At 39.7% G+C, this 22,973-nt stretch overlaps 2 protein-coding genes across 2 annotated transcripts in view; one reads left to right on the forward strand and one right to left on the reverse strand.

Moving 5' to 3' along the window:
- Positions 1-9,335, forward strand: part of RNaseX25 (Ribonuclease X25) — a 221,402-nt gene extending 212,067 nt beyond the window's left edge. Inside the window, exon 5 of the mRNA XM_067153873.2 lies at positions 7,730-9,335. Coding sequence (XP_067009974.2) covers positions 7,730-7,966 — 237 coding nt within the window. The 3' untranslated portion in view covers positions 7,967-9,335. The remainder of the gene's footprint in view (positions 1-7,729) is intronic.
- The window catches only part of LOC136881187 (UBX domain-containing protein 1), a 334,080-nt gene continuing 319,850 nt past the window's right edge, over positions 8,744-22,973 (reverse strand). Inside the window, exon 7 of the mRNA XM_067153870.2 lies at positions 8,744-8,888. Coding sequence (XP_067009971.1) covers positions 8,830-8,888 — 59 coding nt within the window. The 3' untranslated portion in view covers positions 8,744-8,829. The remainder of the gene's footprint in view (positions 8,889-22,973) is intronic.

Below are 22,973 nucleotides of genomic sequence, written 5' to 3' on the forward strand. Positions count from 1 at the left end.
CATTTTCACGCCCTTCGTAGACCTGGTCTTACTCTGGCCGACACTTCATTTTTCGAAATGTCGGATCCCTTCCAAATTTTCTCTGTGATTAGTGGTGTACCTAGTTGTACTTCCTCCACCACAATAACTGTACGTCCTGTCTACACTTACACTCTTGAACCGTTTAATATACTAACATTCTGTTAATGGTAATAAGGGGCTCATAGTACTTTTGACAAAATTTATCGGCGCACACGTTTCCAAATGAGAACTGCTACGCTCATAGTTACTGGAACGTCGCACAGAAGAATCATCTCGAGAGCATTGCCCATTACCCGTGTCGAAAAAATTGGAGCAAATCGGGCATTGTAGATTACACGTTCCACTCACGTGTAATGGTGGTTGCATATGCAGTCCCGTCCCAAGTTCGAATAATGCGCGCCTCTAGTATCCGGGTAGGTGTTATTCACAATTATACAGGGTTATTAAGCTAAGATATCCACCTCAAATAAGTCGTGAATATTAACATTCTGTTTTCACTTTCGTTAACTCTTTGAAGCATGGTGGTAAATTTCTACTACCACCACATAGTGCTGTCACCGCCGTCTCGATCCTCCTATACTGCCTGCTCTATGCGAGCCTTTTTGCGACTACGCTGCAACAAAATTTCTCCGCTAGATGGCAGACATAGACGCACAATGGTCTAAACTTATTCTAATGACGACAGTCTACAAAACACTATGCAGTATGGTCATATGTTCACTGAAGCTCGTAAATTACATCAATAATATTAAATATCGGCAATATTACCTGCACGAAGTCGCAGTTGGCCTCTTCATGCACAATTTAAAGATTTTCCTGGACGAAGGCTTGGAGTGGTACCGTACTTTTTGTGTTCTTGCCAAATAACAAATATCAAATAATAGAGGTCTTACGAACTTGGTTAGGATAATATCACTATGGCATGGTGCTATGCTATTTATACCACTCACACCAAAACACTAAGCCCGCTGTCACACAAAGCGTCGAACGATCAAGAGCAACCAACTGGCATCGAGTACTAACGACTAAATTCATTCACCTTGTCACACTGGTCATCGATCGATAGGGATCGACTGCACGGAAACAGCCGATACTCCCGCCCAGTACCGTACAGGCAACAGACGTACTCGTATTCATGAGCGGAAAATAACGTGTTGTGAAAGCGATAATTCGGGAGAAGATATGATTCTAACATATGAATATATGAGGAGAAAGGAAAGAACCAGACTATTGCAGTGGACAAGGTAAAGGACCATGGAGAATTCCACCAACGTGTGCCTTCGTTGTGGAATGACGAAGAAAAATTCAGGAACTAAATAGTACCGAATGCCCATCAATAATTACGGTGTAAGGATTAGAGGAAAAAAATGAAGCCACTAATAGATATCAGGCAAACAAATTACAGGAAAAGTATAAGTTCTGAGGAAAGGCTGACACTATCGTTAAATTCAATATTCACAACGATTTTTTACGGTTTAAAGTCAGAAGCGTTCACCTCCAAAACAACTACTGTATGTCTCTGGCCAAATATATCAAATAAAAGATTATTTGCAGGTACATTTTTTTGCATTATACAAGACTATAATAAATTATTGATAAAAAAGGACTGAAAACTGTTATGTACATCAATTTGAATTCATAATTTGAAGGTACTACAATTAATAGTGGAAATCAGGGGCGTATATAAGGGGGGGGGGCCCAGGGGGCCTGGGCCTTCCCGAAAAAATGTATAAGCCTTGAAGAACCGGACCAAAATGATGGGAATTTTCGATCGTTGTTGAGATACCGAGCCAACAGTTAGCAGTTTATGTGCCATACCTGGACGATTTTTGTAACTAACTAAAGAACGCTTTGAATCTCACAAGGAAATAGTTGCATCCTTACAAAACATCCTTCCACAATTGTGTATCGTAACAGATTTCGGTTCACTGGAGGCTGCCTTTAGTTTCTACGAAGGAGATCTGTCACATAAAGAGATTGTGCAAAGTGAGTTTATGTTGTGGAAAGAAAAGTGGAGCCAGGAAAATCCTTCAAATCTTCCCAAAATGGCTGTAAGTTCTCTAGAAGAATGTGACAAGACTTTCTTCCCCAACATTTATACCCTTCTCAAATTACTCGCACTTCTTCCTGTTTCTGTTGCAACCGTAGAAAGAACTTTCTCTAGCGTAAGGAGACTGAAGACTTACTTAAGGAACAACACATCTGAAAGTAGGCTTAACGGGCTTGCTTTACTCTCTATCCACAGAGGCATTATATTTAGTGATGAAGTTCTTGATAAGTTAGCAAATGTACCGGTACCAAGAAACCTGGACTTCGTTTTGTAACCATTGGTGTACTGTGTGTGTGTGTCAGCCCAAATCAATGTTTCCTTTTTCCTTTCTAAAGTGTTTGAAATCGTCTGACCTCTTAAAATTACTTAACCTAACCTTACATCAATCTTGGCCCCCCCCAAAAATATATTCTATATTCGCCACTGGTGGAAATAGGCCTACATGTTTCTGGACATTGGTGAGTCATACAGATTTAGGATTGGTCACAATACATCAGTGGATTTGTTCTTATTATATGTGATGCCATTCATAGAGCACTACAGGCAAAATTCTTGACAGGGTGAAAATTCGCAACAAAACCCTCACAGAAGTGGCTCATTGTACTTCAAATATAAGACAATACCATTTATGCTTATTTGTTTTAATGATGCTGGTTCTTGGGACCTAATTACTGTCTTTTCAAATGATATTTTGAGGTGTTTATTAGATGGAGGTTAACACCTTTTTTTTTTTTTTTCATAATACTTGGTGAGACCCCCACCTACCAAAATAATAGACGTCACGAAATGGTTCCATTCAAAATTTACATTACCTATTGTAGAAATAGGGTGTCAAGTTTTGTTACAATCCCGTACACGGTTTCTCTCCCTCATGATCCTCTGCAAATTTCTTGTTGGCTCTCCTCTTCTTTGTTATTGTACCATGTTCAGAACAGTAGCATATTACTTTCATGACAAGCATGTTGCTCAATTTCTGTACTGTCTTTTGTGCAAAGAATCCAGGTCCAAATCCAAACTTTGCAAGAATGACAAACCTGTCTTAATTTATATCACTGAAGACTACAGCAGCTTCAAAAGCAGCTAATTTTACCAAATGGATGTGAAGAAAGGTTGTCTATGGACATCTCTTCCAAAGTAAATTCTCATTAGGGTTCTGTGTGTTCACGTATGTGTACATTTTTTGAGGACTTCAGCTGAGGCTAGTGCTCTGTACACTAGCTTAATAACTATAGGAAAAGCTTCTGGAATATTGTTCTAATGAGTAAGTTGGCAGTGTAATAGACTGATACTTGTCTCGACTACATGTAAATTACACACAAGGTCTTGTTTATTACCCTCATCACTAAGCATAAATTACTGTCTCCCCAAACTTTGCACTGGCAAGCAGATCTAATTGCTCACTTGGCAATAATAAACCTATTAATCCAAATCGTGCACTTCCATCCAAGTTACTGGTAAAACTCCTTGGTACAGAGTGACAACTTCTTCCACAAAGGTCTGGTAGGACTCTCTTACCTCAATGGTGATTTTACCTTTCTGTATATTGTTCATATGTAACTTCTTTACTGATGTGAAAACTACCAAGCCTATCTATCCATCATGAATCAGTTGAAGGAAAATTAAAACTTTGCCTTCAATTTCACCAAAAATGAGAACCAAACACTGCAAACAATAATAGGTGCTAATAACAAGCACTTGCCTTCTACTTTTAGAAGTGAAGAGTATGCCTTTCAAACAACTAAATACTATTGCTGTCTACAGTAGAATGTTATTTAGGCCTGTTGCTCAGGTGGTAAATGATTTCATTTTGCTAATTTTGCCTGTCAAAACTGTTTGTAAATACTGATTATATAAATTAATGTTTGACAGAGTAGGGTGCATGGCTCTTGTAAGATCTCGGATTAACTTACAGGGTAATTAATCTACTTAACCTTTTATTACAAGCATTTAACTATCATATGAATATATTGTTTATAAATATGTACATTTTCTGCCACTGCCATCATATCCCCTTAATATCACATCTCATAAAATGCAGTTTTTTATTTTGTAGATTAAATTCTATAAAACTTTGTTAGAAACACCTGTCAAAATAGTTACAAATGAATTCTTCACCTTTGTTTTTCATTGTTTACATGGATCTACAGAACAAGAAATAAAAGAATGGGTCTACCTTGATACCCTCAGTAGGCCTATATGTTATTAATAAATTATAAGTGACAGACATGAAAGTAGTGAGAATGATCGCTGGTGCAAACAGGTATCAATGGCAGGAGAGTACTTGGAATGAGGAGATAAAGGCTACCTAAGTTACAAAGGTCCTATGCGAACGACTGTCGACTGAAACCGTGCAATCTAATATCTTGCAACTTTTTAAAAGATGCAATGAATATGACATGAAAATTAGTCGTTTCAAGACTAAAGTGAAGGCAGTAGGGAAGACACCTAAAAGAGAACTGAATGTCAGGTTGTGAATACAAAAGTGGAACAGGTAGATAGTTTCAAATAGGTATTTAGGATGTGTATTCTCCCAGGATGGCAGTATAGTAAGCAACATTGAATATAGATGCAGTAAACTTAATGGAATCAACAGTATTCTATAAGAAGGCAGTCATCTCCTGGACAAAACTACTTGTATCTATACACACCGGTCTGGTTTCAGGCCACCTGCGCTGTACAAACCTTGCAGTTGCGATCAACAGTATACCGTAAGAATGAAGTCGGCTCTTGCGCAGAACTATCAATACGCCGGTCTGCTTACTACATACACACAAAAAGGACCTACTACCAGTATTTCAATATACTCTTTTTTTGTAAACCATACATGTTCTACCACATAAAATATACAAATTAAGATGTTGTAATAATGCTAATAATGAGTAAAAATTGGAGTTAAGGTTACTTTCCCATAACTCACTGAGGATTCCAATAAATATTGATAGATAAGTATAACAATAACGTACAACGGGTGATGGAAAGCTAAAAAAGTAGAACATTTCTCAAGGACATAAATTTTATTACATTCTTTCTTGGTCTAACATTGTATACAACAGTTCCTGAATTTTAACTCCGAAAACCCTTCGACCTAGTTCACTCATTCTTTCCATGTCATCATGAAGACACTAAAAATAACATTTTCAGTTTTCAATATCTTTTCTAGATATTTACTTAACACATCACTGTCACTTTCACATTTCTGTTTCTTTTATTTTTAACCGCTGGCAGAGCTGTTTGTAGAGGCAGAAGTTAGACCCCTCCAACACAAATTATTTCTGCCTCTTCCTCCTATTTCAGCTTGGTGAGAAGGCTCTCCTACACCAGGTGCCACTTCCATAGAGGTGTTTGTTATGGAACTGAAAAAAATGACACTTGTATTAATGCAATTCTTCTAAATTGGAGGTACATTTTTAGTCTGCACACAAGCCTCCTGTTTAAGAAATTATTAGTTTCAATAATTATTTTAGTAAGATGATTGTTAGGTTAGATTATATTACTTTCAACTATATCTGATACATTAATGAAAAGATGGGTAGAACTTATGGCCTACAGAGTGAATCTTCCCATCTCACTCTTTCACAACTAGAACACTGGTCTGTAGTGTAGGCCTAGTTTTAAAAATAAATATTACATAATTGTACCTTCTTCCAGCAATGAAGAGTTCCAGAAAGTTGAGGGCATTGAAGTAGACCCATTTTTTATTTTCTGTACAGCAGAACCAAGTTCAATACTCAGCCCTCAGAATTTGCCATATTTTGGCACTTTTTCCTGAAACAATGAATTAGAATATTGTGACAAAGAAAATATACGTGACCGGGCGAGTTGGCCATGCGCGTAGAGGCGCGCGGCTGTGAGCTTGCATCCGGGAGATAGTAGGTTCGAATTCCACTATCGGCAGCCCTGAAGATGGTTTTCCATGGTTTCCCATTTTCACACCAGGCAAATGCTGGGGCTGTACCTTAATTAAGGCCATGGCCGCTTCCTTCCAACTCCTAGGCCTTTCCTATCCCATCATCGCCATAAGACCTATCTGTGTCGGTGCAACGTAAAGCCCCTAGCAAAAAAAAAAAAAAAAAAAATACATGTAGTACTTATGGCATACACTTATTTGTCATTAAAGCGAACAATGGTGTTCATTTCATTAGGTACGAGATGGAGGTTATGAAAGCACTGTATGTTTTCCAAACATTTCTTCAATTAAGTTATAAGAATGTTAATTACTACTCCTAGTGTAACTTTTTTTATCAATCTATTCTGTATAATATATTTTACCAATAATTAATCTAAGATAACACTACTCATAAGATAATCATACTAAATCTAATAATTACTTACCAGTTTTCGTCCCAATTCTCGATGCTATAAAATGCCATACACAATTCACGGTCTCCCTATTACTATATCCAGGGAGTCTAGGATATACAACAATTTGTTTTCATACACTAGGCAAATTTATGTTTCGATTTCATCAACAGACCACAATGTTACGTCCGCCATTATCGAACGACTGCGACTGAAAAACTGACACGTTTGTTTTCACAAACCAGTCGATCTTCATCGCTCGTAGTTGATCGCTGGTGATCGATGCTGTGTGACTGGTGCCACTGCCCTCTGTAAGTTTGTTTCCTTAGTCGGTTGATCGTAGTCGTTCAATCGATCCTGTGTGACAGCCCCCTAAGAGTTTCAAAATCACTCTTATGATACTATTCTAAGTGCATATAGAAGAAATAGACATGTTATGAACATTTTCATTACAAATACACATATTGTGCTTCAAAGAGTTAATGGTATTAAGGGGGCCATTGCTGAACATGTAGTACTTTTCCAGGCTTTTAACAAAATTTATCGGCTCACACGTTTCCACATGAAAACATTATTCCACGCAATAACTGCTAATAGTATACTATAACTTTTACACTCTTAGTTACTGGGACATGGCACAGATTACAACACAGGAGAATCGGTCTCGAGAGTATCGAGCGAGAGCGTTGCCCATCACTATTGTAAGGAATTATTTCCCCTGTCACCAAAATATCGGTAAACACAAGCAGTGGTCATATGTTATTGAATGTGGAGTCTGATAACGATGAACACCTACCTGTCGAAAGAATTGGAGCAAACTGAAGCATTTTAGATTACACATTCCACCCATGCGTAATGGTGGTTGCACATGCAGCAAGGCGCATCTTGCCTCATCTCGAGTTCGAATAATGCACGCCTCTAGTATCCAGGTACGTGTACCTACATTACCCGTCAGGTTCTGTACTTAAACCACTCATTCGTGTACCTACCAGTGCATTCAATGCCAGAATGGGCATTTTTTTATAATTATCTTAAACTGTTTCAAAATAGACCTCGGTAGAAATGAACGCCCTAGTCCCTTGTTGACACGTATTTATGAAATGGAGAAAGTCCGTGGTTGGCTATTCGCATACTCGGCACAAACAACATTCAACTCTACCTGTAGGCTTACGACACGCTGCTCGCCGCGAAATAGGGCCTGCTCTAGTCTCGAGAAATCTCGAGACCTCGTCTCAGACTGCCCAGGGAGGAATGAAGACTTGCTTGTTAGCAACCCCACAATGTTGTTTGTAGTTTAGTTTCCTGATTATTGCTGTTCATTTGTATTTGAAACTCTCATTTTCTCAATTCTTGTTGCAGGAAACAGGGAATTGGTTTTTGGCTGAAATACGCATCTGCTTTGACAAGAATCTCACGCTAACAGACTGTGACGGGATCAAGAGGGACGATGCAAGCATAAAGACAAATTGTCCATCGGAGAAGCTCGTAATATATCCTGGGAAGGTGCCAGTGTTCCAGCAAGAGGATACAGATCGAACTACCTGGTTACTGTCAGCATTACGAGTCATTCAGTGGTTACAGTGGATCACTTTATAAAAGTGCTTCAGTCTCTATACAAAATACAGCCAAGATTTAATAATTAAATATAATATATACATGCATAGTTTTCCCATAATTGAGACTATCAGGGCAGTAGTGGCCTAAGCTCAGTGTCTGTCGTCAGCAGCACAACATGTTGATATCGCACCTCTCCTAAAAGTGTTGATTAGGCTGCTGATGCAGACAACAGTGGGCTAATCAATTCCTTAAACTGTCTGTTGAAATAACATTAATGATATCCCACTGTGAGTTATTGTTCTTTGCACGATGTTCAGCTCTGGTCACGTCTGCTCTTCTTGTGCTGCTGACCCTACTGAAAATCCCAGTGGAATTTTTAGCTGAGAAATCACGTTGCATCCGGCCCGCTGAAGACCGGGAACAAAGATAAACATGGCCATTAAGCAGTAACTAAATTGACACTACCAATAACATCAACTACTACAATTATACCACCATTTTCAGGTACATCCAATGTGAAGAACTTGAGACCATTTTGCTACGCTTTTTGAGGAGCTAAAGATGATGAGTGTTTGGTAACTTCCAATGAATTATTGTCATTGTTGCATAACCTTTTAAAATATCAATTTCATTCAGTATCTAATGTTTGCGTAGTGCACATACATTCCGACAATGGGCAGTAAAAGAGTCTAGGAATGGTGTGGCTGCTACCAATGCTGCTTACAAAATGCAGACCATAAATCTTTAATTTTTTCCAATTACAAAGGTGCAGGTTCACTTAGTAACTACTTGTGGGAAGGGCAAAGAATTAGAAAGTTATGTTCCTTTAGCAAATAATTTAATAAGCAAGTTACAAGCACATGTTGTACAAAACTATCAAGTATGTATTGGTATATGTAGCATCAATGCTGATAGCGGGCTGCTGTTCGCGAGACGATCACCACAGCAGAAGGCACCAGTCCTAAAAAACAGAAACACACAGGTATCAGTAAAAGACAAGGTGGTGGTCTGTAATGCTACAAACTAAACACCACACCTCTACCAACATTTCTAATTGGAGCTCCTCATTTCTGGTCATAGCTCTTTAAACCTATCCATTCGTTACAAATTTTGCTGCCAGAAGTTTATTAATCCAGCAGGGAAGGAGCACAACTCCTGTGTATAGTTAGACCAGCCTTCAGCTGTAGAGATGTACACTCCACTAACTGTTTTCCTGTGCTTGTAACGGCAACTATATCTTGTCTTCAAAAAATTGCCATAAACTCACTGTCAGTTCAGGGAGAAACTGCATTTGTGGTAACAAATTTGTCCTCTAGATCATCTACTTACAAGAAGAGATCTTGTAAATATTTGTAGATAACAGCAAAATATTTTTTATTTGGTTTTAAATAAATATAAAGAAGTTGTATATTTTTATTGGTGATTGTTTCCTTTGGTAGTGAAGAATCCTTCAGTGTTATCAAACCAGCAGAAGAGGAGGTTCCATTCCCAAAAATGAATTATATTTAAAAATATTTCAGCTAATTTATACACACACTGACTCACCATCATACAGTGTCGTAGGTTACAAACACATTTACACATCTTGAAGACCATGCGTTACAAACTAGACGTTCCTGGCGCCAGATTTAATTTCTTTCTTTTCCCCACGCCTGTGCAGTCACGGGTGTGAACTATGTTGCACATGTGGATTTGGCCATGTTTTACAGCCAGATGCAATCACTATTGTATGTTTCTGTGGTGGTTGGCAGTGTGCTATGTTGTCTGAATACCATGATGAGAGTGTTGGGACGGACACATACGCCCAGTTCCCAAGCAGGAAGAACAAATCAGAAGCAATTAAAAATCCCCAACCCGGCCGGGAATCAAACCTGGGACCCTCTGAACCGAAGGCTAGTACGCTGACCATTCAGCCAACGAGTCAGAGCCAGGTTTAATCTCCAATATTTAGTTTAAATTAATTCAAAGCAGTTTTACCTTCTTACTAACCCTGAGGAAGTCATGCTAGGCAGCATTACATCAGTAGTCATGTGTGGAGCGTTCAATATTGTATGTATATTCACATTTGTTGTTTTAAGACTTTATTTATTCAAAACGTTCATTCCCGTACCCAACTTAAGGTAGATAGCATTTTGCTAGTACCTTAAGGCGTTTGGTGAGAAAAATTTCAAAGTTCAATATGCGTTTAGTGTCTTAGCTTAACCTTCGATGTAATACGTTAACACTCTTATGCAATGTGGTTTGCTGTAATGGAATTGTACACTAATTTTTGAAATTACTAAGCTACTGGCGATGGGTACATATTGCAAGGCAGTACGTGTTATGTAAAAACAGCAAGGTAGTTGATTGACCATGTACTCCACACAAATTTGCAGTCTGTTACTGGTATGTATCACAAGAATATGCGTTTGCATGAACGTGCCCCAGAGAGGGCAAACACTAGAAAACATTATGCTCAGGTAATTTGCTTTCATACAGGTTGAAATAAGTTACTACCACCATAATATGTGGATATGTAAACAGTGAGATCTCACTTGTTCACACACCCGTAACTTTCTGTAGCCTGTCAACTATGGCAACCTGTAGATGCACAAGTCTATTCATTCAATATAAACTGACTGAACTAAAGTAATTAATACCCTACGTTCTGATTTAAACAATTTAGTTAGAACTACTATACATTTTTAAAACAGCAAGAGAAAATAAAAATTATCAATGAATTAATTTGACCAGAATTGATATATCCACTACAATGTGCACTTTTCTTAGTGATATAGACAAAATTATAAGAAGTTCGGTGAAAGAAATAATTATGCTACCTGACGATACACCAAACTCCATGTTATATGACTTCCTGAAACTTAGGGCCTCGACAAAATTTCTCCAGCTTGTTCTATCACCTCCCTCCATGTCTTGTTAACTCCAGCTATCTCCCTGCATGGTTCTCTCTACCTTGTGGATTGCAGCTCAATGCCTGCCTTGTCTCTCTTGCTGTATGGGACTTTAACTTGGGGCTTCTCATAATGTACCTCTGGTAACGATTTATAAAAGTCTGTAAAATGATGCCTAACAGTGGCTGTTTAGGAACCGTGTATATAAGCACCTCATATTCTGGCCCAATTAGGGCTTTTGGTTTTGACATCACTGAAAATCGATCTACAATCCACTCACAATTCTTTCGAATGAATTCCTTGCTCTCCCTTAGAAAGCATGAATGCAAGTTGGACTGAAGAAGGCATCAAGCAAGGGTGGAAAAAAATCACTACTGCTTGTAGAGGATGGAAGTGGCTTGCAGAACAGAATATCTTCATGAAAAGAAGCTGAAAATTCATACAGCATAAACGTTATTAACACGGCTAACCCGACAATGTCTGTGCATTTGTCCAGTTGCAACGACAATTTTGATCGATAGGGGAAATTACCCTTAATATCGTTCAACAGATCCTAGATTCAATTGTGCAAAATTTTATTTGATAAGGGCACACATGAGAATGCAGTGTTCGTTTTTGCCAACCATTACTACCATGACAAATAGTGGTTTTATAAGAGTATCACCAAGGACATGAGGTTTACCTACAAGTGTCAGGTGGTGCCTCATGCTTTTAGTGCTTTCTCGTTATATGTCTTTGCACAAGATCATCATCATCATCATCATCATCAGCCAATTCTATCCTTACATGATGTGGCCTCTTTAAGTCGTGAACTCCGGTAAGTTTTTAGCAGAACTCTCGAGGTGAAACGGTCTTGAGCAGTTCTCTGCCAGGTAACACCAGCATGTCCCATCTGTCTGGCGCTCTTCTGATGATCTCTTGGAGTCCATTCTAACACTAGCTTTGTCCACCTGTCATCTTCCCTTCGAGCAATATGTCCAGCCCGTTGCCATTCTCTCAAGACTGTCATTAACTTTATTAGTTTATTATTTGCTTTACGTCGCGCCGACACAGACAGGTCTTATGGCGACGATGGGATAGGAGAGGCCTAGGAGTAGCAAGGAAGTCGCAGTGGCCTTAATTAAGGTACAACCCCAGCATTTGCCTGGTGTGAAAATGGGAAACCACGGAAAACCATCTTCAGGCCTGCCGACAGTGGGGTTCGAACCCACCATATTACGGATGCAAGCTCACAGCTGCACGCCCCTAACCGCACGGACAACTCGCCCGGTTGTCATTAACTTTGGTGACCGGTCTGGTGTCATCTGCTCTCTTCTCATCTTTCTGTGTAAAACCCAGCATTGACCTTTCCATGTCTCTCTGCACTGTCCTAAGTTTCCCTTTCGTAAATTCATTCAGTGTCCAGGTCTTACAGCCATAAGTCAGCACAGGTAGAATGCACTAATCATAAACTATTTTCTGGCATTTTGATCTGAAGACAGTTGAGTTTCTTCTGTACGTCTGCCATCCTAGCTTAATGATATCACCTTTCATATTCATCAACTGACCCAGATAGACATATTCATTGATGTTCACATTTCCTGCTGTGACCCACTTGTTGGAAACATTCAGCTTTAAGCTGATTGACTCACATTCCATGGCAAGATCAGTAACTAAGTCTGGAGTTCGCCATTGTCATTTGCCAGAAATGCAATGTCATCAGCAAATCTCTTCTGCCATTGATCCTTATACCCTTTACTTCCCAATTTAACTTTGACATTGCCATCTCCAAAACAGCTGAGAACAGCTTTGGAGAGATTGGATCATCTCTTTTGACAGGGAATTCTGAAGTTGCTTCACCGACATTAACAAAGACTGAAGAGGTCTTGTAGATGTTATTGAGAACTCACTGATATAGGCCACTTCAACGCCCTGGTCATCTAAGTCTTGTAATATAGCTGAATGGCTGATTGAATCAAATGCCTTTTCAAAATTGACAGAGGCATCTGGTATTCATTTGCTCTGCTAATCGCTTCTCACAGAGCCAGAATGTGGTCCATTGTGCTAAAACTGCAGCGGACTAATGCTTGTTCAAGCGGCTGGGCTGAGTCAAGGGTAGAGCTGATTCTGTATATTATTATTATTATTATTATTATTGGCATATGGCAACAAGTTAGATGCATATATACAAGTATAAAATATTTACAAATATACACAGACAGAAACATGTTTTATAGCAGAATGTCCAGTTCGGTGATCCACTGTATGGCTTCCTCTGTTCGTTCCAAAAAGTCACTCTGGCTACCTGTGTAGGAACGTCGTGTACATAAGGGGGAACGTCTGCCGAGTTGCACCACAGTCGCACTCTGGTGATGAAATATAGAGCATCCCTGCATCGTCCATGATTTGTTCTCACCTCATTCAGAGTGGTCCAAATCTTACGCGGTAGGATTCAGTATAAGATCTTCACAAAAAGTTTGCACAAAGCAGAGAGCAAGCTTATAGGGTGATGGTTTTGGACAGTGTGAATACTTCCTTTTTTATGCAACAATCCTTAGCTTTATTCCATGATGCTGGGATTGAAGCATTGTGTAAACAAGAAGTGAAAATTTTAGAGACAGTACAAATTTTACCTTTATCTCTTGAAAGAATGTGCAGTTTTATTTGTGAAGTGAAGATGAGTTTCGAAATGCCATCTAAGTTTGGCAGAGAATGCAGAACTATTGGGCAAAACTTTGTTATATATCACTAGGGCCCGGAAGTTAGGCAAAATGCCTGTTTTATCTGGGTGGATATATCGAAGTGTCACATAGAGACAAACATGTTTCCGTACATTGGGGAATGGTATACTGGCAGCGTGATCATAACAACAGCTGTGTTTACATTCCATAGTTACCGCTCCCAGTTAGACAGAACATGCATATTTCTTGATATATATTTGTGATTTTCCAGAATAATATCTTGCAATCATGGATGAGAATGATATAAGGAGGCTGATAGATGAACGGAGTGTTGATGATGATGATGATGATTATTATTTATGAGAATTACATGAGTTTCGTGATTTGTCAAGTGAAAGTGATGGCATAAATGATGATAGTGTATGGAGTGAAGAGAGTTGCGATATGGAATGTAAACCTAAATGTAAGAAACGAACTGAACCCAGCACATCAGATGAACTAATAGTGACGCCAAAGAAGAAGAGTAAGTTATAATGTTGGAGGTGGAGCTGCAGGCGAGTGATGCTAAGCTTATCACAGCTACATCCAAAGACCCAGCAAGACAGAAGTATTCAACGGGTCAAAAAATTCCTGGACCACAGATCCCTGCAAACCGTGTCACCCCACTGCAGTATTTTATGCTTTTCTTTACTTCAGCACTATTGAAAATTGTTGCTGAAACCAATGGATATGCTAGGGCACAAATAAGCAACAAAACTTTGTCAACCGAGCTCGATAGCTGCAGTCGCTTAAGTGTGGCAAGTATCCAGTATTTGGGAGATAGTGGGTTCAAACCCCAATGTCGGCAGCCCTGAAGATGGTTTTCCGTGGCTTCCCAATTTCACACCAGGCATATGCTGGGGCTGTACCCTAAGTAACTCCATGGATGCTTCCTTCCCACTCCTAGCCCTTTCCTCTCCAATCGTCGCCAAAAGACCTATCTGCATCCGTGCGACGTAAAGCAACTTGTAAAAAAAAAAGAAAAGTTGTCAAAATTCTCCACCTGGCATGATTGGGCAGATGTGGAACAGCATTCTTCACCAATATGGGAATAAGGATTAACGGGCAAAGGACTTTACATCAAGAGTACAGTTTTTCAGTGAAGTGATGATACGGAAACTGTTCCTTCAAATAGTCTGGATATTGCATTTGGAGACAGTTGCCAATTTAAATCGCTGTTTGATAACTAGAACACAAAAAGTCAGCAACTTTCTCAAAAACATTGAGAGTAGATGCAGAGAATTGTTTATACCACAACAGAATGTGTCAGTACAAGAATCTGTTGTGGGATTCAAGGGAAGAATCTCTTTCATCACAAACAACCCAAAAAAACCAGGGAATACACATATACGTTTTGGCTGACTCTGTTTGTAGCTATATCTGTACTTTTGCACCATATTATGAGAAAATTACTACAGAAAGCCTTATCAAATCATCTCTTACTTTCACTTCAAGAAACATGGCCCAATGTTTCTGGATACCATATTTTCACCAACCGTTCCTACACAAGCCCAACACTTGCCACTGAACTTCTAGCTTTGAAATGTCATCTTACTGGAACTCTGCTTCCTAATAGAAAAGATGTTCCTGCTTCTATCAAGAAACCAACTCTAAAGAAAGGAGAAAAAATAGCATGCCGCTCTAGTGAAGACGTACTAATCCTTGCTTGGCGCGACAAAAAGAGTTGTACGTGGAGAACATCAACAAGAAAGTGAAGGGACAAGCAGAAGATGAAGTTGTAAATAAACCAAGTGTACTTATATGTGTGGCATCGATGCAGCAACGTACCGCTTCATCCGTAAGACACTCAAATGGTGGATGGAGCTTTCAATTGTAAATGCTTACATACTCTATGCTCAGAATGCCAAAGCAAATCAACTAAGCCCATGGAACATGTAAATTTTAGGAGACAGCTGGTCAAGGAACTTGTTGGAGGTGGTAACTCGAGAACAAAGACTAGATGGTAAGTTGCATATCATCAGAGCACAAGGACTGTATTGTGTGCTCCAGGGGGAAGACGAGAGAAACTTGTGAACGTAAACTGGCACTTGACGTGGGGAACTGCTTCAAATGTACCACACAATGAAAAATTTAAAGTTGTGAACAGATTCTCAGGTATAGCTAAACCAAATTCTTGCTTAGGATAACCTTTATTTCATATAGATTTCACCCTTGATCATAAAAAGCAGGATTTCTTCAAAATACGCTCGCACTAGACTAGCGCTACCAGTTAAAATAGGTTGAGACTGCCTTTTTTTAAGTTTTCTACTGTTATTTATGTAACTAGCTGATACAGGATTCTTGTGGTATTCTTAACTGAAGTCAACATAGGTCATTACGAAAACGTCAGTAGCGATTAAAAGCTATGTAAGGCGTTTGCTCTATTAACCAGCAATGTTATCATATAAAATGAAAAACCGCACATTTTCTCACTTTTAACGAACAGTCCATAGTTCCAGAGCCGGAATGACCACCATGAACACTCCACTGCTCATTCCAATCAGAGCCTCAGAGTAGGGATTGAGTAACTCGCATGCTATGGTGGACGAGTAGTATCAGAACGTTTATAAACCAGAGGAATGGCACGCTATCTAACTCCCCAGTTACTTCCCGCCAATATTCAGGCAGGCTGTTATACTCGGTACGACCGGGCGAGTTGAGGGGTGCGCAGCTGTGAGTTTGCATCCGGGAGATAGAGGATTCTAACCCCACTGTCGGCAGCCCTCAACATGGTATTCCATGGTTTCCAATTTTCACACCAGGAAAATTATGGAGCTGTACCTTAATTAAAGCGAAGGCCTCTTTCTTCACACTCCTAGCCCTTTTGTATCCCATCGTCACCATAAGACCTATCTATGTTGGTGCGACGTAAGGCAAATTTAAAAAATACTCGGTACGCAGCAGTAATCTTGTCTATCGGAGATGAGTGGCAACAGAAGGCACAAGGCACATCAGAACAAACAATGGTCAACGTAATGTTATTGCTGATCAATTTTATGAGCTTTATACATTTAATTTTCTTTGGACACTGTGACATTTGGGCGTCTTATAAAATTACTCTTAGCATGTACTGCAGTTCCTTTACATACCAATTTCCATTTTCTCGCGGCTGGGCGCTGATATGGACTTAGTAGCAATGATCTAAATTCATGAATATCTCTGTGATCATAGCCGATACGGTAACAATGTATAAGACAAATGATCGGATATTTAGTACTATATAACTTTAGTTTTGTAGTATTTATCGATACAACCACTAATAACATAAATATTTGTGAATTAAATTTTAGGCCTTTCCTTAAACTACCATTTCACTCAGCGTGAATAAAATTACGTATGGCCTAGATGGTGTAGATAAGATGATCATCATGATGATGGCCAAGATAGGTCGAAACCGGTACTAGTGTAATAATTCATCCACAATAAATGTATTGATCGGTGGAACATTTTTCTTATCTATTACATTGAATCCAATCAATACGGAATATGAAACTTATAAATAATAAAATGGCCTAGATTGTAGCGCCTTATTCCCGGACTTTGCATACCGATTTTCATTAAATTCTCTTCAGCTGTTTTCTCGTGATGTGTGTACATAAACACATACATACATACATACATACGGAGAGACAGAAATTACGGAAAATTAAAAAGTGCATTTCCTTGTTACTGTGGACACGACTGATACAGAAATGCCATCCTTTTTAAATTCTGAGCACTGTACAGACAAAAGTCTTATTTTATACATATATAGATAAAATTAATCGATGGAAAGAAAAAATGTAATTCCAATGTACTTTATTAATAATAAAGAAAAATTCATTTTAACTTAACAGATAAAAAATAACATTTACATAAACAATATGAAAATCTCTACTGAAAAGTGCACAAGCCAAATGGTCGAGAGGGTTGCTACGTGGTGAACAACAACTTGCTAACCACTAATCAGGTATCAGCAAAAGAAAGGGAAGGGCTCCCATCCACCGTAACTTACTTTCAAGAGTAAGAGCGAGACTTAGACACACTCCCAAGTTGACGTTATTCTATTATCACCATCCACAGGCGGATGTGTGTTAGGTAGCTTACATTAAAGCATCTGTCATTATAAATGCCTATTTTAATTATTTTACTGCTTACTTCCTAAACGTGCTTATTTGCCTGCCTAATTTAGCCTCAACTTATGGCTTCCACATCAACAAATGCCATGAACCCCGTGTCCAAATATGAATCACAATATTTTTGCTTTTTACTTCCTTTCTGCACTTCTTGAAACAGGATCATATGCAGCACATTCCCACTTTTTCTTGTACTGCCTTCTTCTGTCCAATCTCAACCAAGAGCGTTTCCTTCGACTACGCCCATAGCACGATCAGATTTAATAGGTACTATCTTCTTCAAAAACAAGATTACAGCCGCTGTTATCCCTCTTTGACCGAGGAGTGGTTTTCCAACTGAATAATAAATGCTACCTGTCCCATGTATCAAAGAAACGAGATGTCGAAAATCATCGAGCAAGAAAGGTCTAGACAAGTCTATCTATTATTATTCTTCAAATCCCACTGTCTGGGGCTGTATGTTGCACTGCTGAACGAACACCTTTCACGCGTTAGTGCGACATACTGCTTGATAGAAGTAGTTTCGTCTTTACTGATTTTTTTTCTATTTGTTTTACGTTGCACCGACACAGATAGGTCTACATAAAATCAGTTTCATGGCACATAAACAGATTCACAACTAAGTATTTTCCACCTTGTCAATACACTAAATTGCTTAAGGCAACATTATCAACATCTTCAGCCACATAACACTGTTTCGATGAAACATTCATCTAATGACAAAGTATCAATATTTTAGAGGAAGTGTCCTCTCTCCAGTGTCATAATAAACAAGAATGGCGACAGCCTCCCTTTATGTTCTACTTGCAGCACTGGGAGTGGTAGACCACCCCCTTAAAAAGAAGAAATCATCATTAGCATCTAAAGGCAATGTCTTGTCTGTGCAACGACTGCTCTCTGTCCTCAGCTCCTCAGGAATAAAAATGAAGACTGAGCCAAGTCTAGAAGGACTTCTTTTCTCAGTCATCCTCGGCCTTTCTTCCCCATGATTTTCCCTGTCAGAAGATTGGTAAGATTGCAAGATGTGGCCAGTGAATTTAGCTCTTCAAAAAGAGGAAAAACAGACTAAAATGACAGAAAAAGAGAGAAAGTTGCCAAACTGATCAATATGGTAAAATGTTCTGTAATAGGTTCATATCTTTTAGCAAAAAAAATTTGTGATAAATAATATTTTTAACTGTGAGTAAGTATACTGCGAAGTGCCATATAAAAAAATGACTAAAGGCTGTCAACAACAGGATATCGGAATTTGAAAAGCTCATGTCGCAGTTCGAAGCTCGTTTGAAAGAAGCCATGACAGTTACTACCAACAGTGCTGCCAACCGGAAGGATGTGCTGTCCGTGCTCGGCTCGGAGTTCCAAGACTTCCAAGATTCTATCTCTGCAGAGCGGAATAACATCAAAAGTAATGTCATAGAAATTGAAGACCAAATTTCTAGGCATGAGGAACAGATTGACAAGGCATCCCAGTAGAGTAGGCAAAACTGCCTCCTACGTCACGGAGCAAGTGAAGGCTCTGGCAACAAGCTATGGTGCCCCAGAGTAGTGTAGGTCACTACTGATGTGGCGGCCTATTATGGTATCCCCAACACGTCCTAGTGTAGAGAGCCAAAAGGAACTAAGCTACTTGACTGCCAGTAGAAAAGAGATGCTCAACATAGCGGAACACCTGCACCAAGGACGCTGCATACAGCTGACGGCAAAAGGAATCAACTCAACACGCCTGAGAATGTTACGACATTGCTGAACTATCAGTAAACAGTTCTGTGTGAGCGAGTCGCATGTACCGGGAAATCCAGGTAAGTCGCAGGGTATTTTCTCTCTCTGTGCCTGAGCTAGGGATGTCAGCACCTTTCTCTCCTGGGCCCACCTCTCCCCGTCCTAACTGCTTGTTCTTCTAGATTATATAATGAACTGAAGGCTTATCTACGAGCGCTATTGTTGTGCTCATATAAACAGCCAGTCTGCTGTAGCTCGCCTAGAAGAAGGGAAAAATATTTCTGAAGGGAGTGAAATTCATGTCGCTGTAGTGAAAGTTGGCTCAGAAAATCCATTTCTTCTAGCATGGTAACACTGGAGGGGCATTGCATTCATTGCCATGACCAGGATCATGAGCGGGCCATAGGGGTGACTGTTTTGTAGGAAAGGTTTAAAGAACAAGGTAATGCATGTCAGCTTGAAGCGGAAACCACGATCCTAAATTTATGTTCGTACAGATTGTTATTAACACAGTCAAAGTTCTCAGTGCCAGCCACATAAAGCACAAACAAGAAGCATGGGAGAACTAGAAGACAGCCTAATGAAACTTTCACCATTTTATCAACATGTACTTGTTTTTTGTGACATTAACATTAACCTACTAACACAGATCACTGACAAAGTAATGAACACTGTCAAGTCTTGTGATATGAATGTATTGCCCCTTGAACCAACTAATCATGTACGGACCTCAACTATAAACTTGACACTTGAACTGATCCCATGATAACTAATAATCCACAAAAAATCCGCAAAATGGCCAAATGCCAGACCTGACATTTCTACGCACGACCTTATTTACTTAGCTTATTCGCTACGTGTTCCTAAATTCTGAACAAAATACGTGACTTACAGAGATTTAAAAAACACTGACTGGCAGCAACTGAAACACGATGCTCCAGACAGTGAACGGGAAAAAGTAATTCTGATGGATAATACAGACGAGAAAGTAGAACTGTTCAATTCTATTATGCATCGACTTTATGACAAACATGCACCTAAGAGGGAGTGTTGTAAGCAAACCTCGTCAGATACAACTAGAAACAAAATCAAATAACAGATGCATAACAAGAAATGTCAACATTTAGGTAATAACATAAATAGCGGAATCACTTCTTGGTAAACCCCACGATGGAGATGAAATCCTTCTCGAAGAGCTAAACAATCACTTTGCTATAAAACCGCACATTAATTGTTTGCTAACAAAGCAACCTTCAAATTCCGAGCAGTTACAGAGCACTAATCCAGCTGTGGGAGCAGATGACATTCCTCTCTCTTATATCATCAATATCATTGATATAATTTTGCCAATAATAACAAATCTATTTTAATGCCTGTCTCAGCACAGGCTCTTTTCCAGCTAAATGGAAAGATGCCCTTATCATTCCCATTCCAAAGAAGTCTCCTGCAAAAGCCGTACCAGTATCCATACTTTCAGCTTTCTCTACAGCCCTACAAAAACTGTTTGATCCCCATCAATCAGGTTTTAGAAAAAGAGACAGCCCTAGTTAGAATTACAGATGACATCAGAAAATTCATGGACAACAGAAAATTGACTCTTCTGGTTCACCTAGACTTCAGCAGCACATTCGAAACTCTTAATACCGACATCTTATTAGGTAAGTTGCAAGGACTTCATCTCGGTTCCAATGCAGTACTACTGTTCTCATACCTTACAAATAGATGTCAGCGTGTAGTGTTAGGCGATAAAACATCGGAGTGGAAGAGTAAAATTATAGGCGTCCAGCAGGGTTCTGTACTTGGACCACTGCTATTTATTCATTATATTAATGGTATTGCTAGTATGTGGATGACCTACAAATCTGTAGCCACTTCAAAATACAAGATATTAATACTGCCATTCAGAAAATTAATACCAATATAAATCTAATTAACTACTATGCTAGTGAAAATTTTCTCTTATTTCATCCTGTTAAATGAGACAAGAAGCAAAAACTACAGCTATACTAAAAGAAAGACCTCCGCCCCTACTCATGATCAACGGAGTGATAATACCTTTGCAAAATCTGTGAAAATCTATTCCTGCTACTTTATGATACTGGAGTAGCCTCGTCCGAGAAACAGACCAAATCGAGGAATGTGTTGTTTCCATCAATTTTTTACAGAATTGTCTCCGCGAATGCCTTCCGTAGCGACCTGTCCTGCCATTTGATTTTCTGACGAAGCTGCAGTTTCTAGGCCCGTAGGCGCAACCTTTTGTGGACGACATCGTCTACTGTCAAACGAGGTAACTATAACTGCCTACTTGCTTGTCGAATTGACTTGCGAGGGCTCCACTTGAAGGACTCCCCGATTAAATCAACAGTAGCCTCTGAAACTGCGTCCCTGGCACGGCGGCCCGACATCGACAGCAAGGTCCCAGATTCTCCAAAGCGCTCGTCACTTTTCATGATTGTTACGTAAGTGGGAACATCATCAGTCGGTAACAGTCCATACTCACGTCGAAATCTACGTTGTACTAGTGTAACGGATTTTATCTCCGCAAGCGAAAGCACACAGAACACCTTCTGCTGTACATAGACTGTGAGCCCACAAGCAGAAGTTATTGTGCAGGGGGCTCTGTGTGGACATGGAGGAACTGAGACTCAAAGAGAAGGAGAGAAAGACATTGACTCACGAACAGATCCGTTCTAAACTAAGCCAGTGTTCTCGTCGTCCGCCCACTAGCCACTTCGGGAAGGGCATTAAGTATTTGAGACCGCCGCTCGTATGATAAATGGAGGCGAAACCGGGCTAAAGTGTCCGCAGTTAAGATGTAATAACCCAAGATAGATGGTGGCTCACTCTGCGACCGAGAGTGTAGCACTTGCAGCTCTAACAATGGTGGCCTCTTCTGCTCCAAAGTGTTCCGGTCTTTGTGTCGTGTTATACATTAGCATATAGTGTTCTGTGTGCTAACCCATTCACAGAGCAGCTCCAACAGGAGAGTTTATGGAGCAGTTATTATAATTATTATATAGGTAGCGGAATATCCGCCTCTGTGGTGTAGTGCTTAGTTTGATTAGATGGAACCCGAGTTCAATTCCCGGCTCTGCCACGAAAGTTGTAAAAGTGGTACGAGGACTGGAAGGGAGTCCACTCAGCCTCGGGAGGTCAACTCAATACAGGGGGTTTTTGATTCCCATCTCAGCCATCCCCAAAATGGTTTCCCACTTCACATCCAGGCAAATATCGGGATGGTACCTAACTTAAGGCCACGGCGCTTCCTTCCGTCTTCCTTGTCTATCCCTTCCAATGTTCCCATCCCTCCAAAATACCCCTGTTCAGCACATCAGCACAGTAGGCGTGCTACTGATCCTCTACGTATCACCTGATAAAATACCTCACGCTCCAGGACACTGCCCCTGAGGCGGTAGAGGTGGGATTCCTCGCTGAGGAGAAAATCAACTCTGGAGGGTAAACAGATTAAGAAAGTAAAGATTGAAAGAAAGCGGTGCTCGACTAACACAGAGATTGTAAGCCTTAGTGTTAAAGACTGGAAAAACTTCAGTTGTGTGTGAATTTGTATAGGATGATTATGATTTAACTTTAATTTATTATTACACTGCTGTAAGTAATCATT

The sequence above is a fragment of the Anabrus simplex genome, chromosome 9 (genome assembly GCF_040414725.1).
Source record: "Anabrus simplex isolate iqAnaSimp1 chromosome 9, ASM4041472v1, whole genome shotgun sequence".
NCBI lineage: Eukaryota > Metazoa > Arthropoda > Insecta > Orthoptera > Tettigoniidae > Anabrus > Anabrus simplex.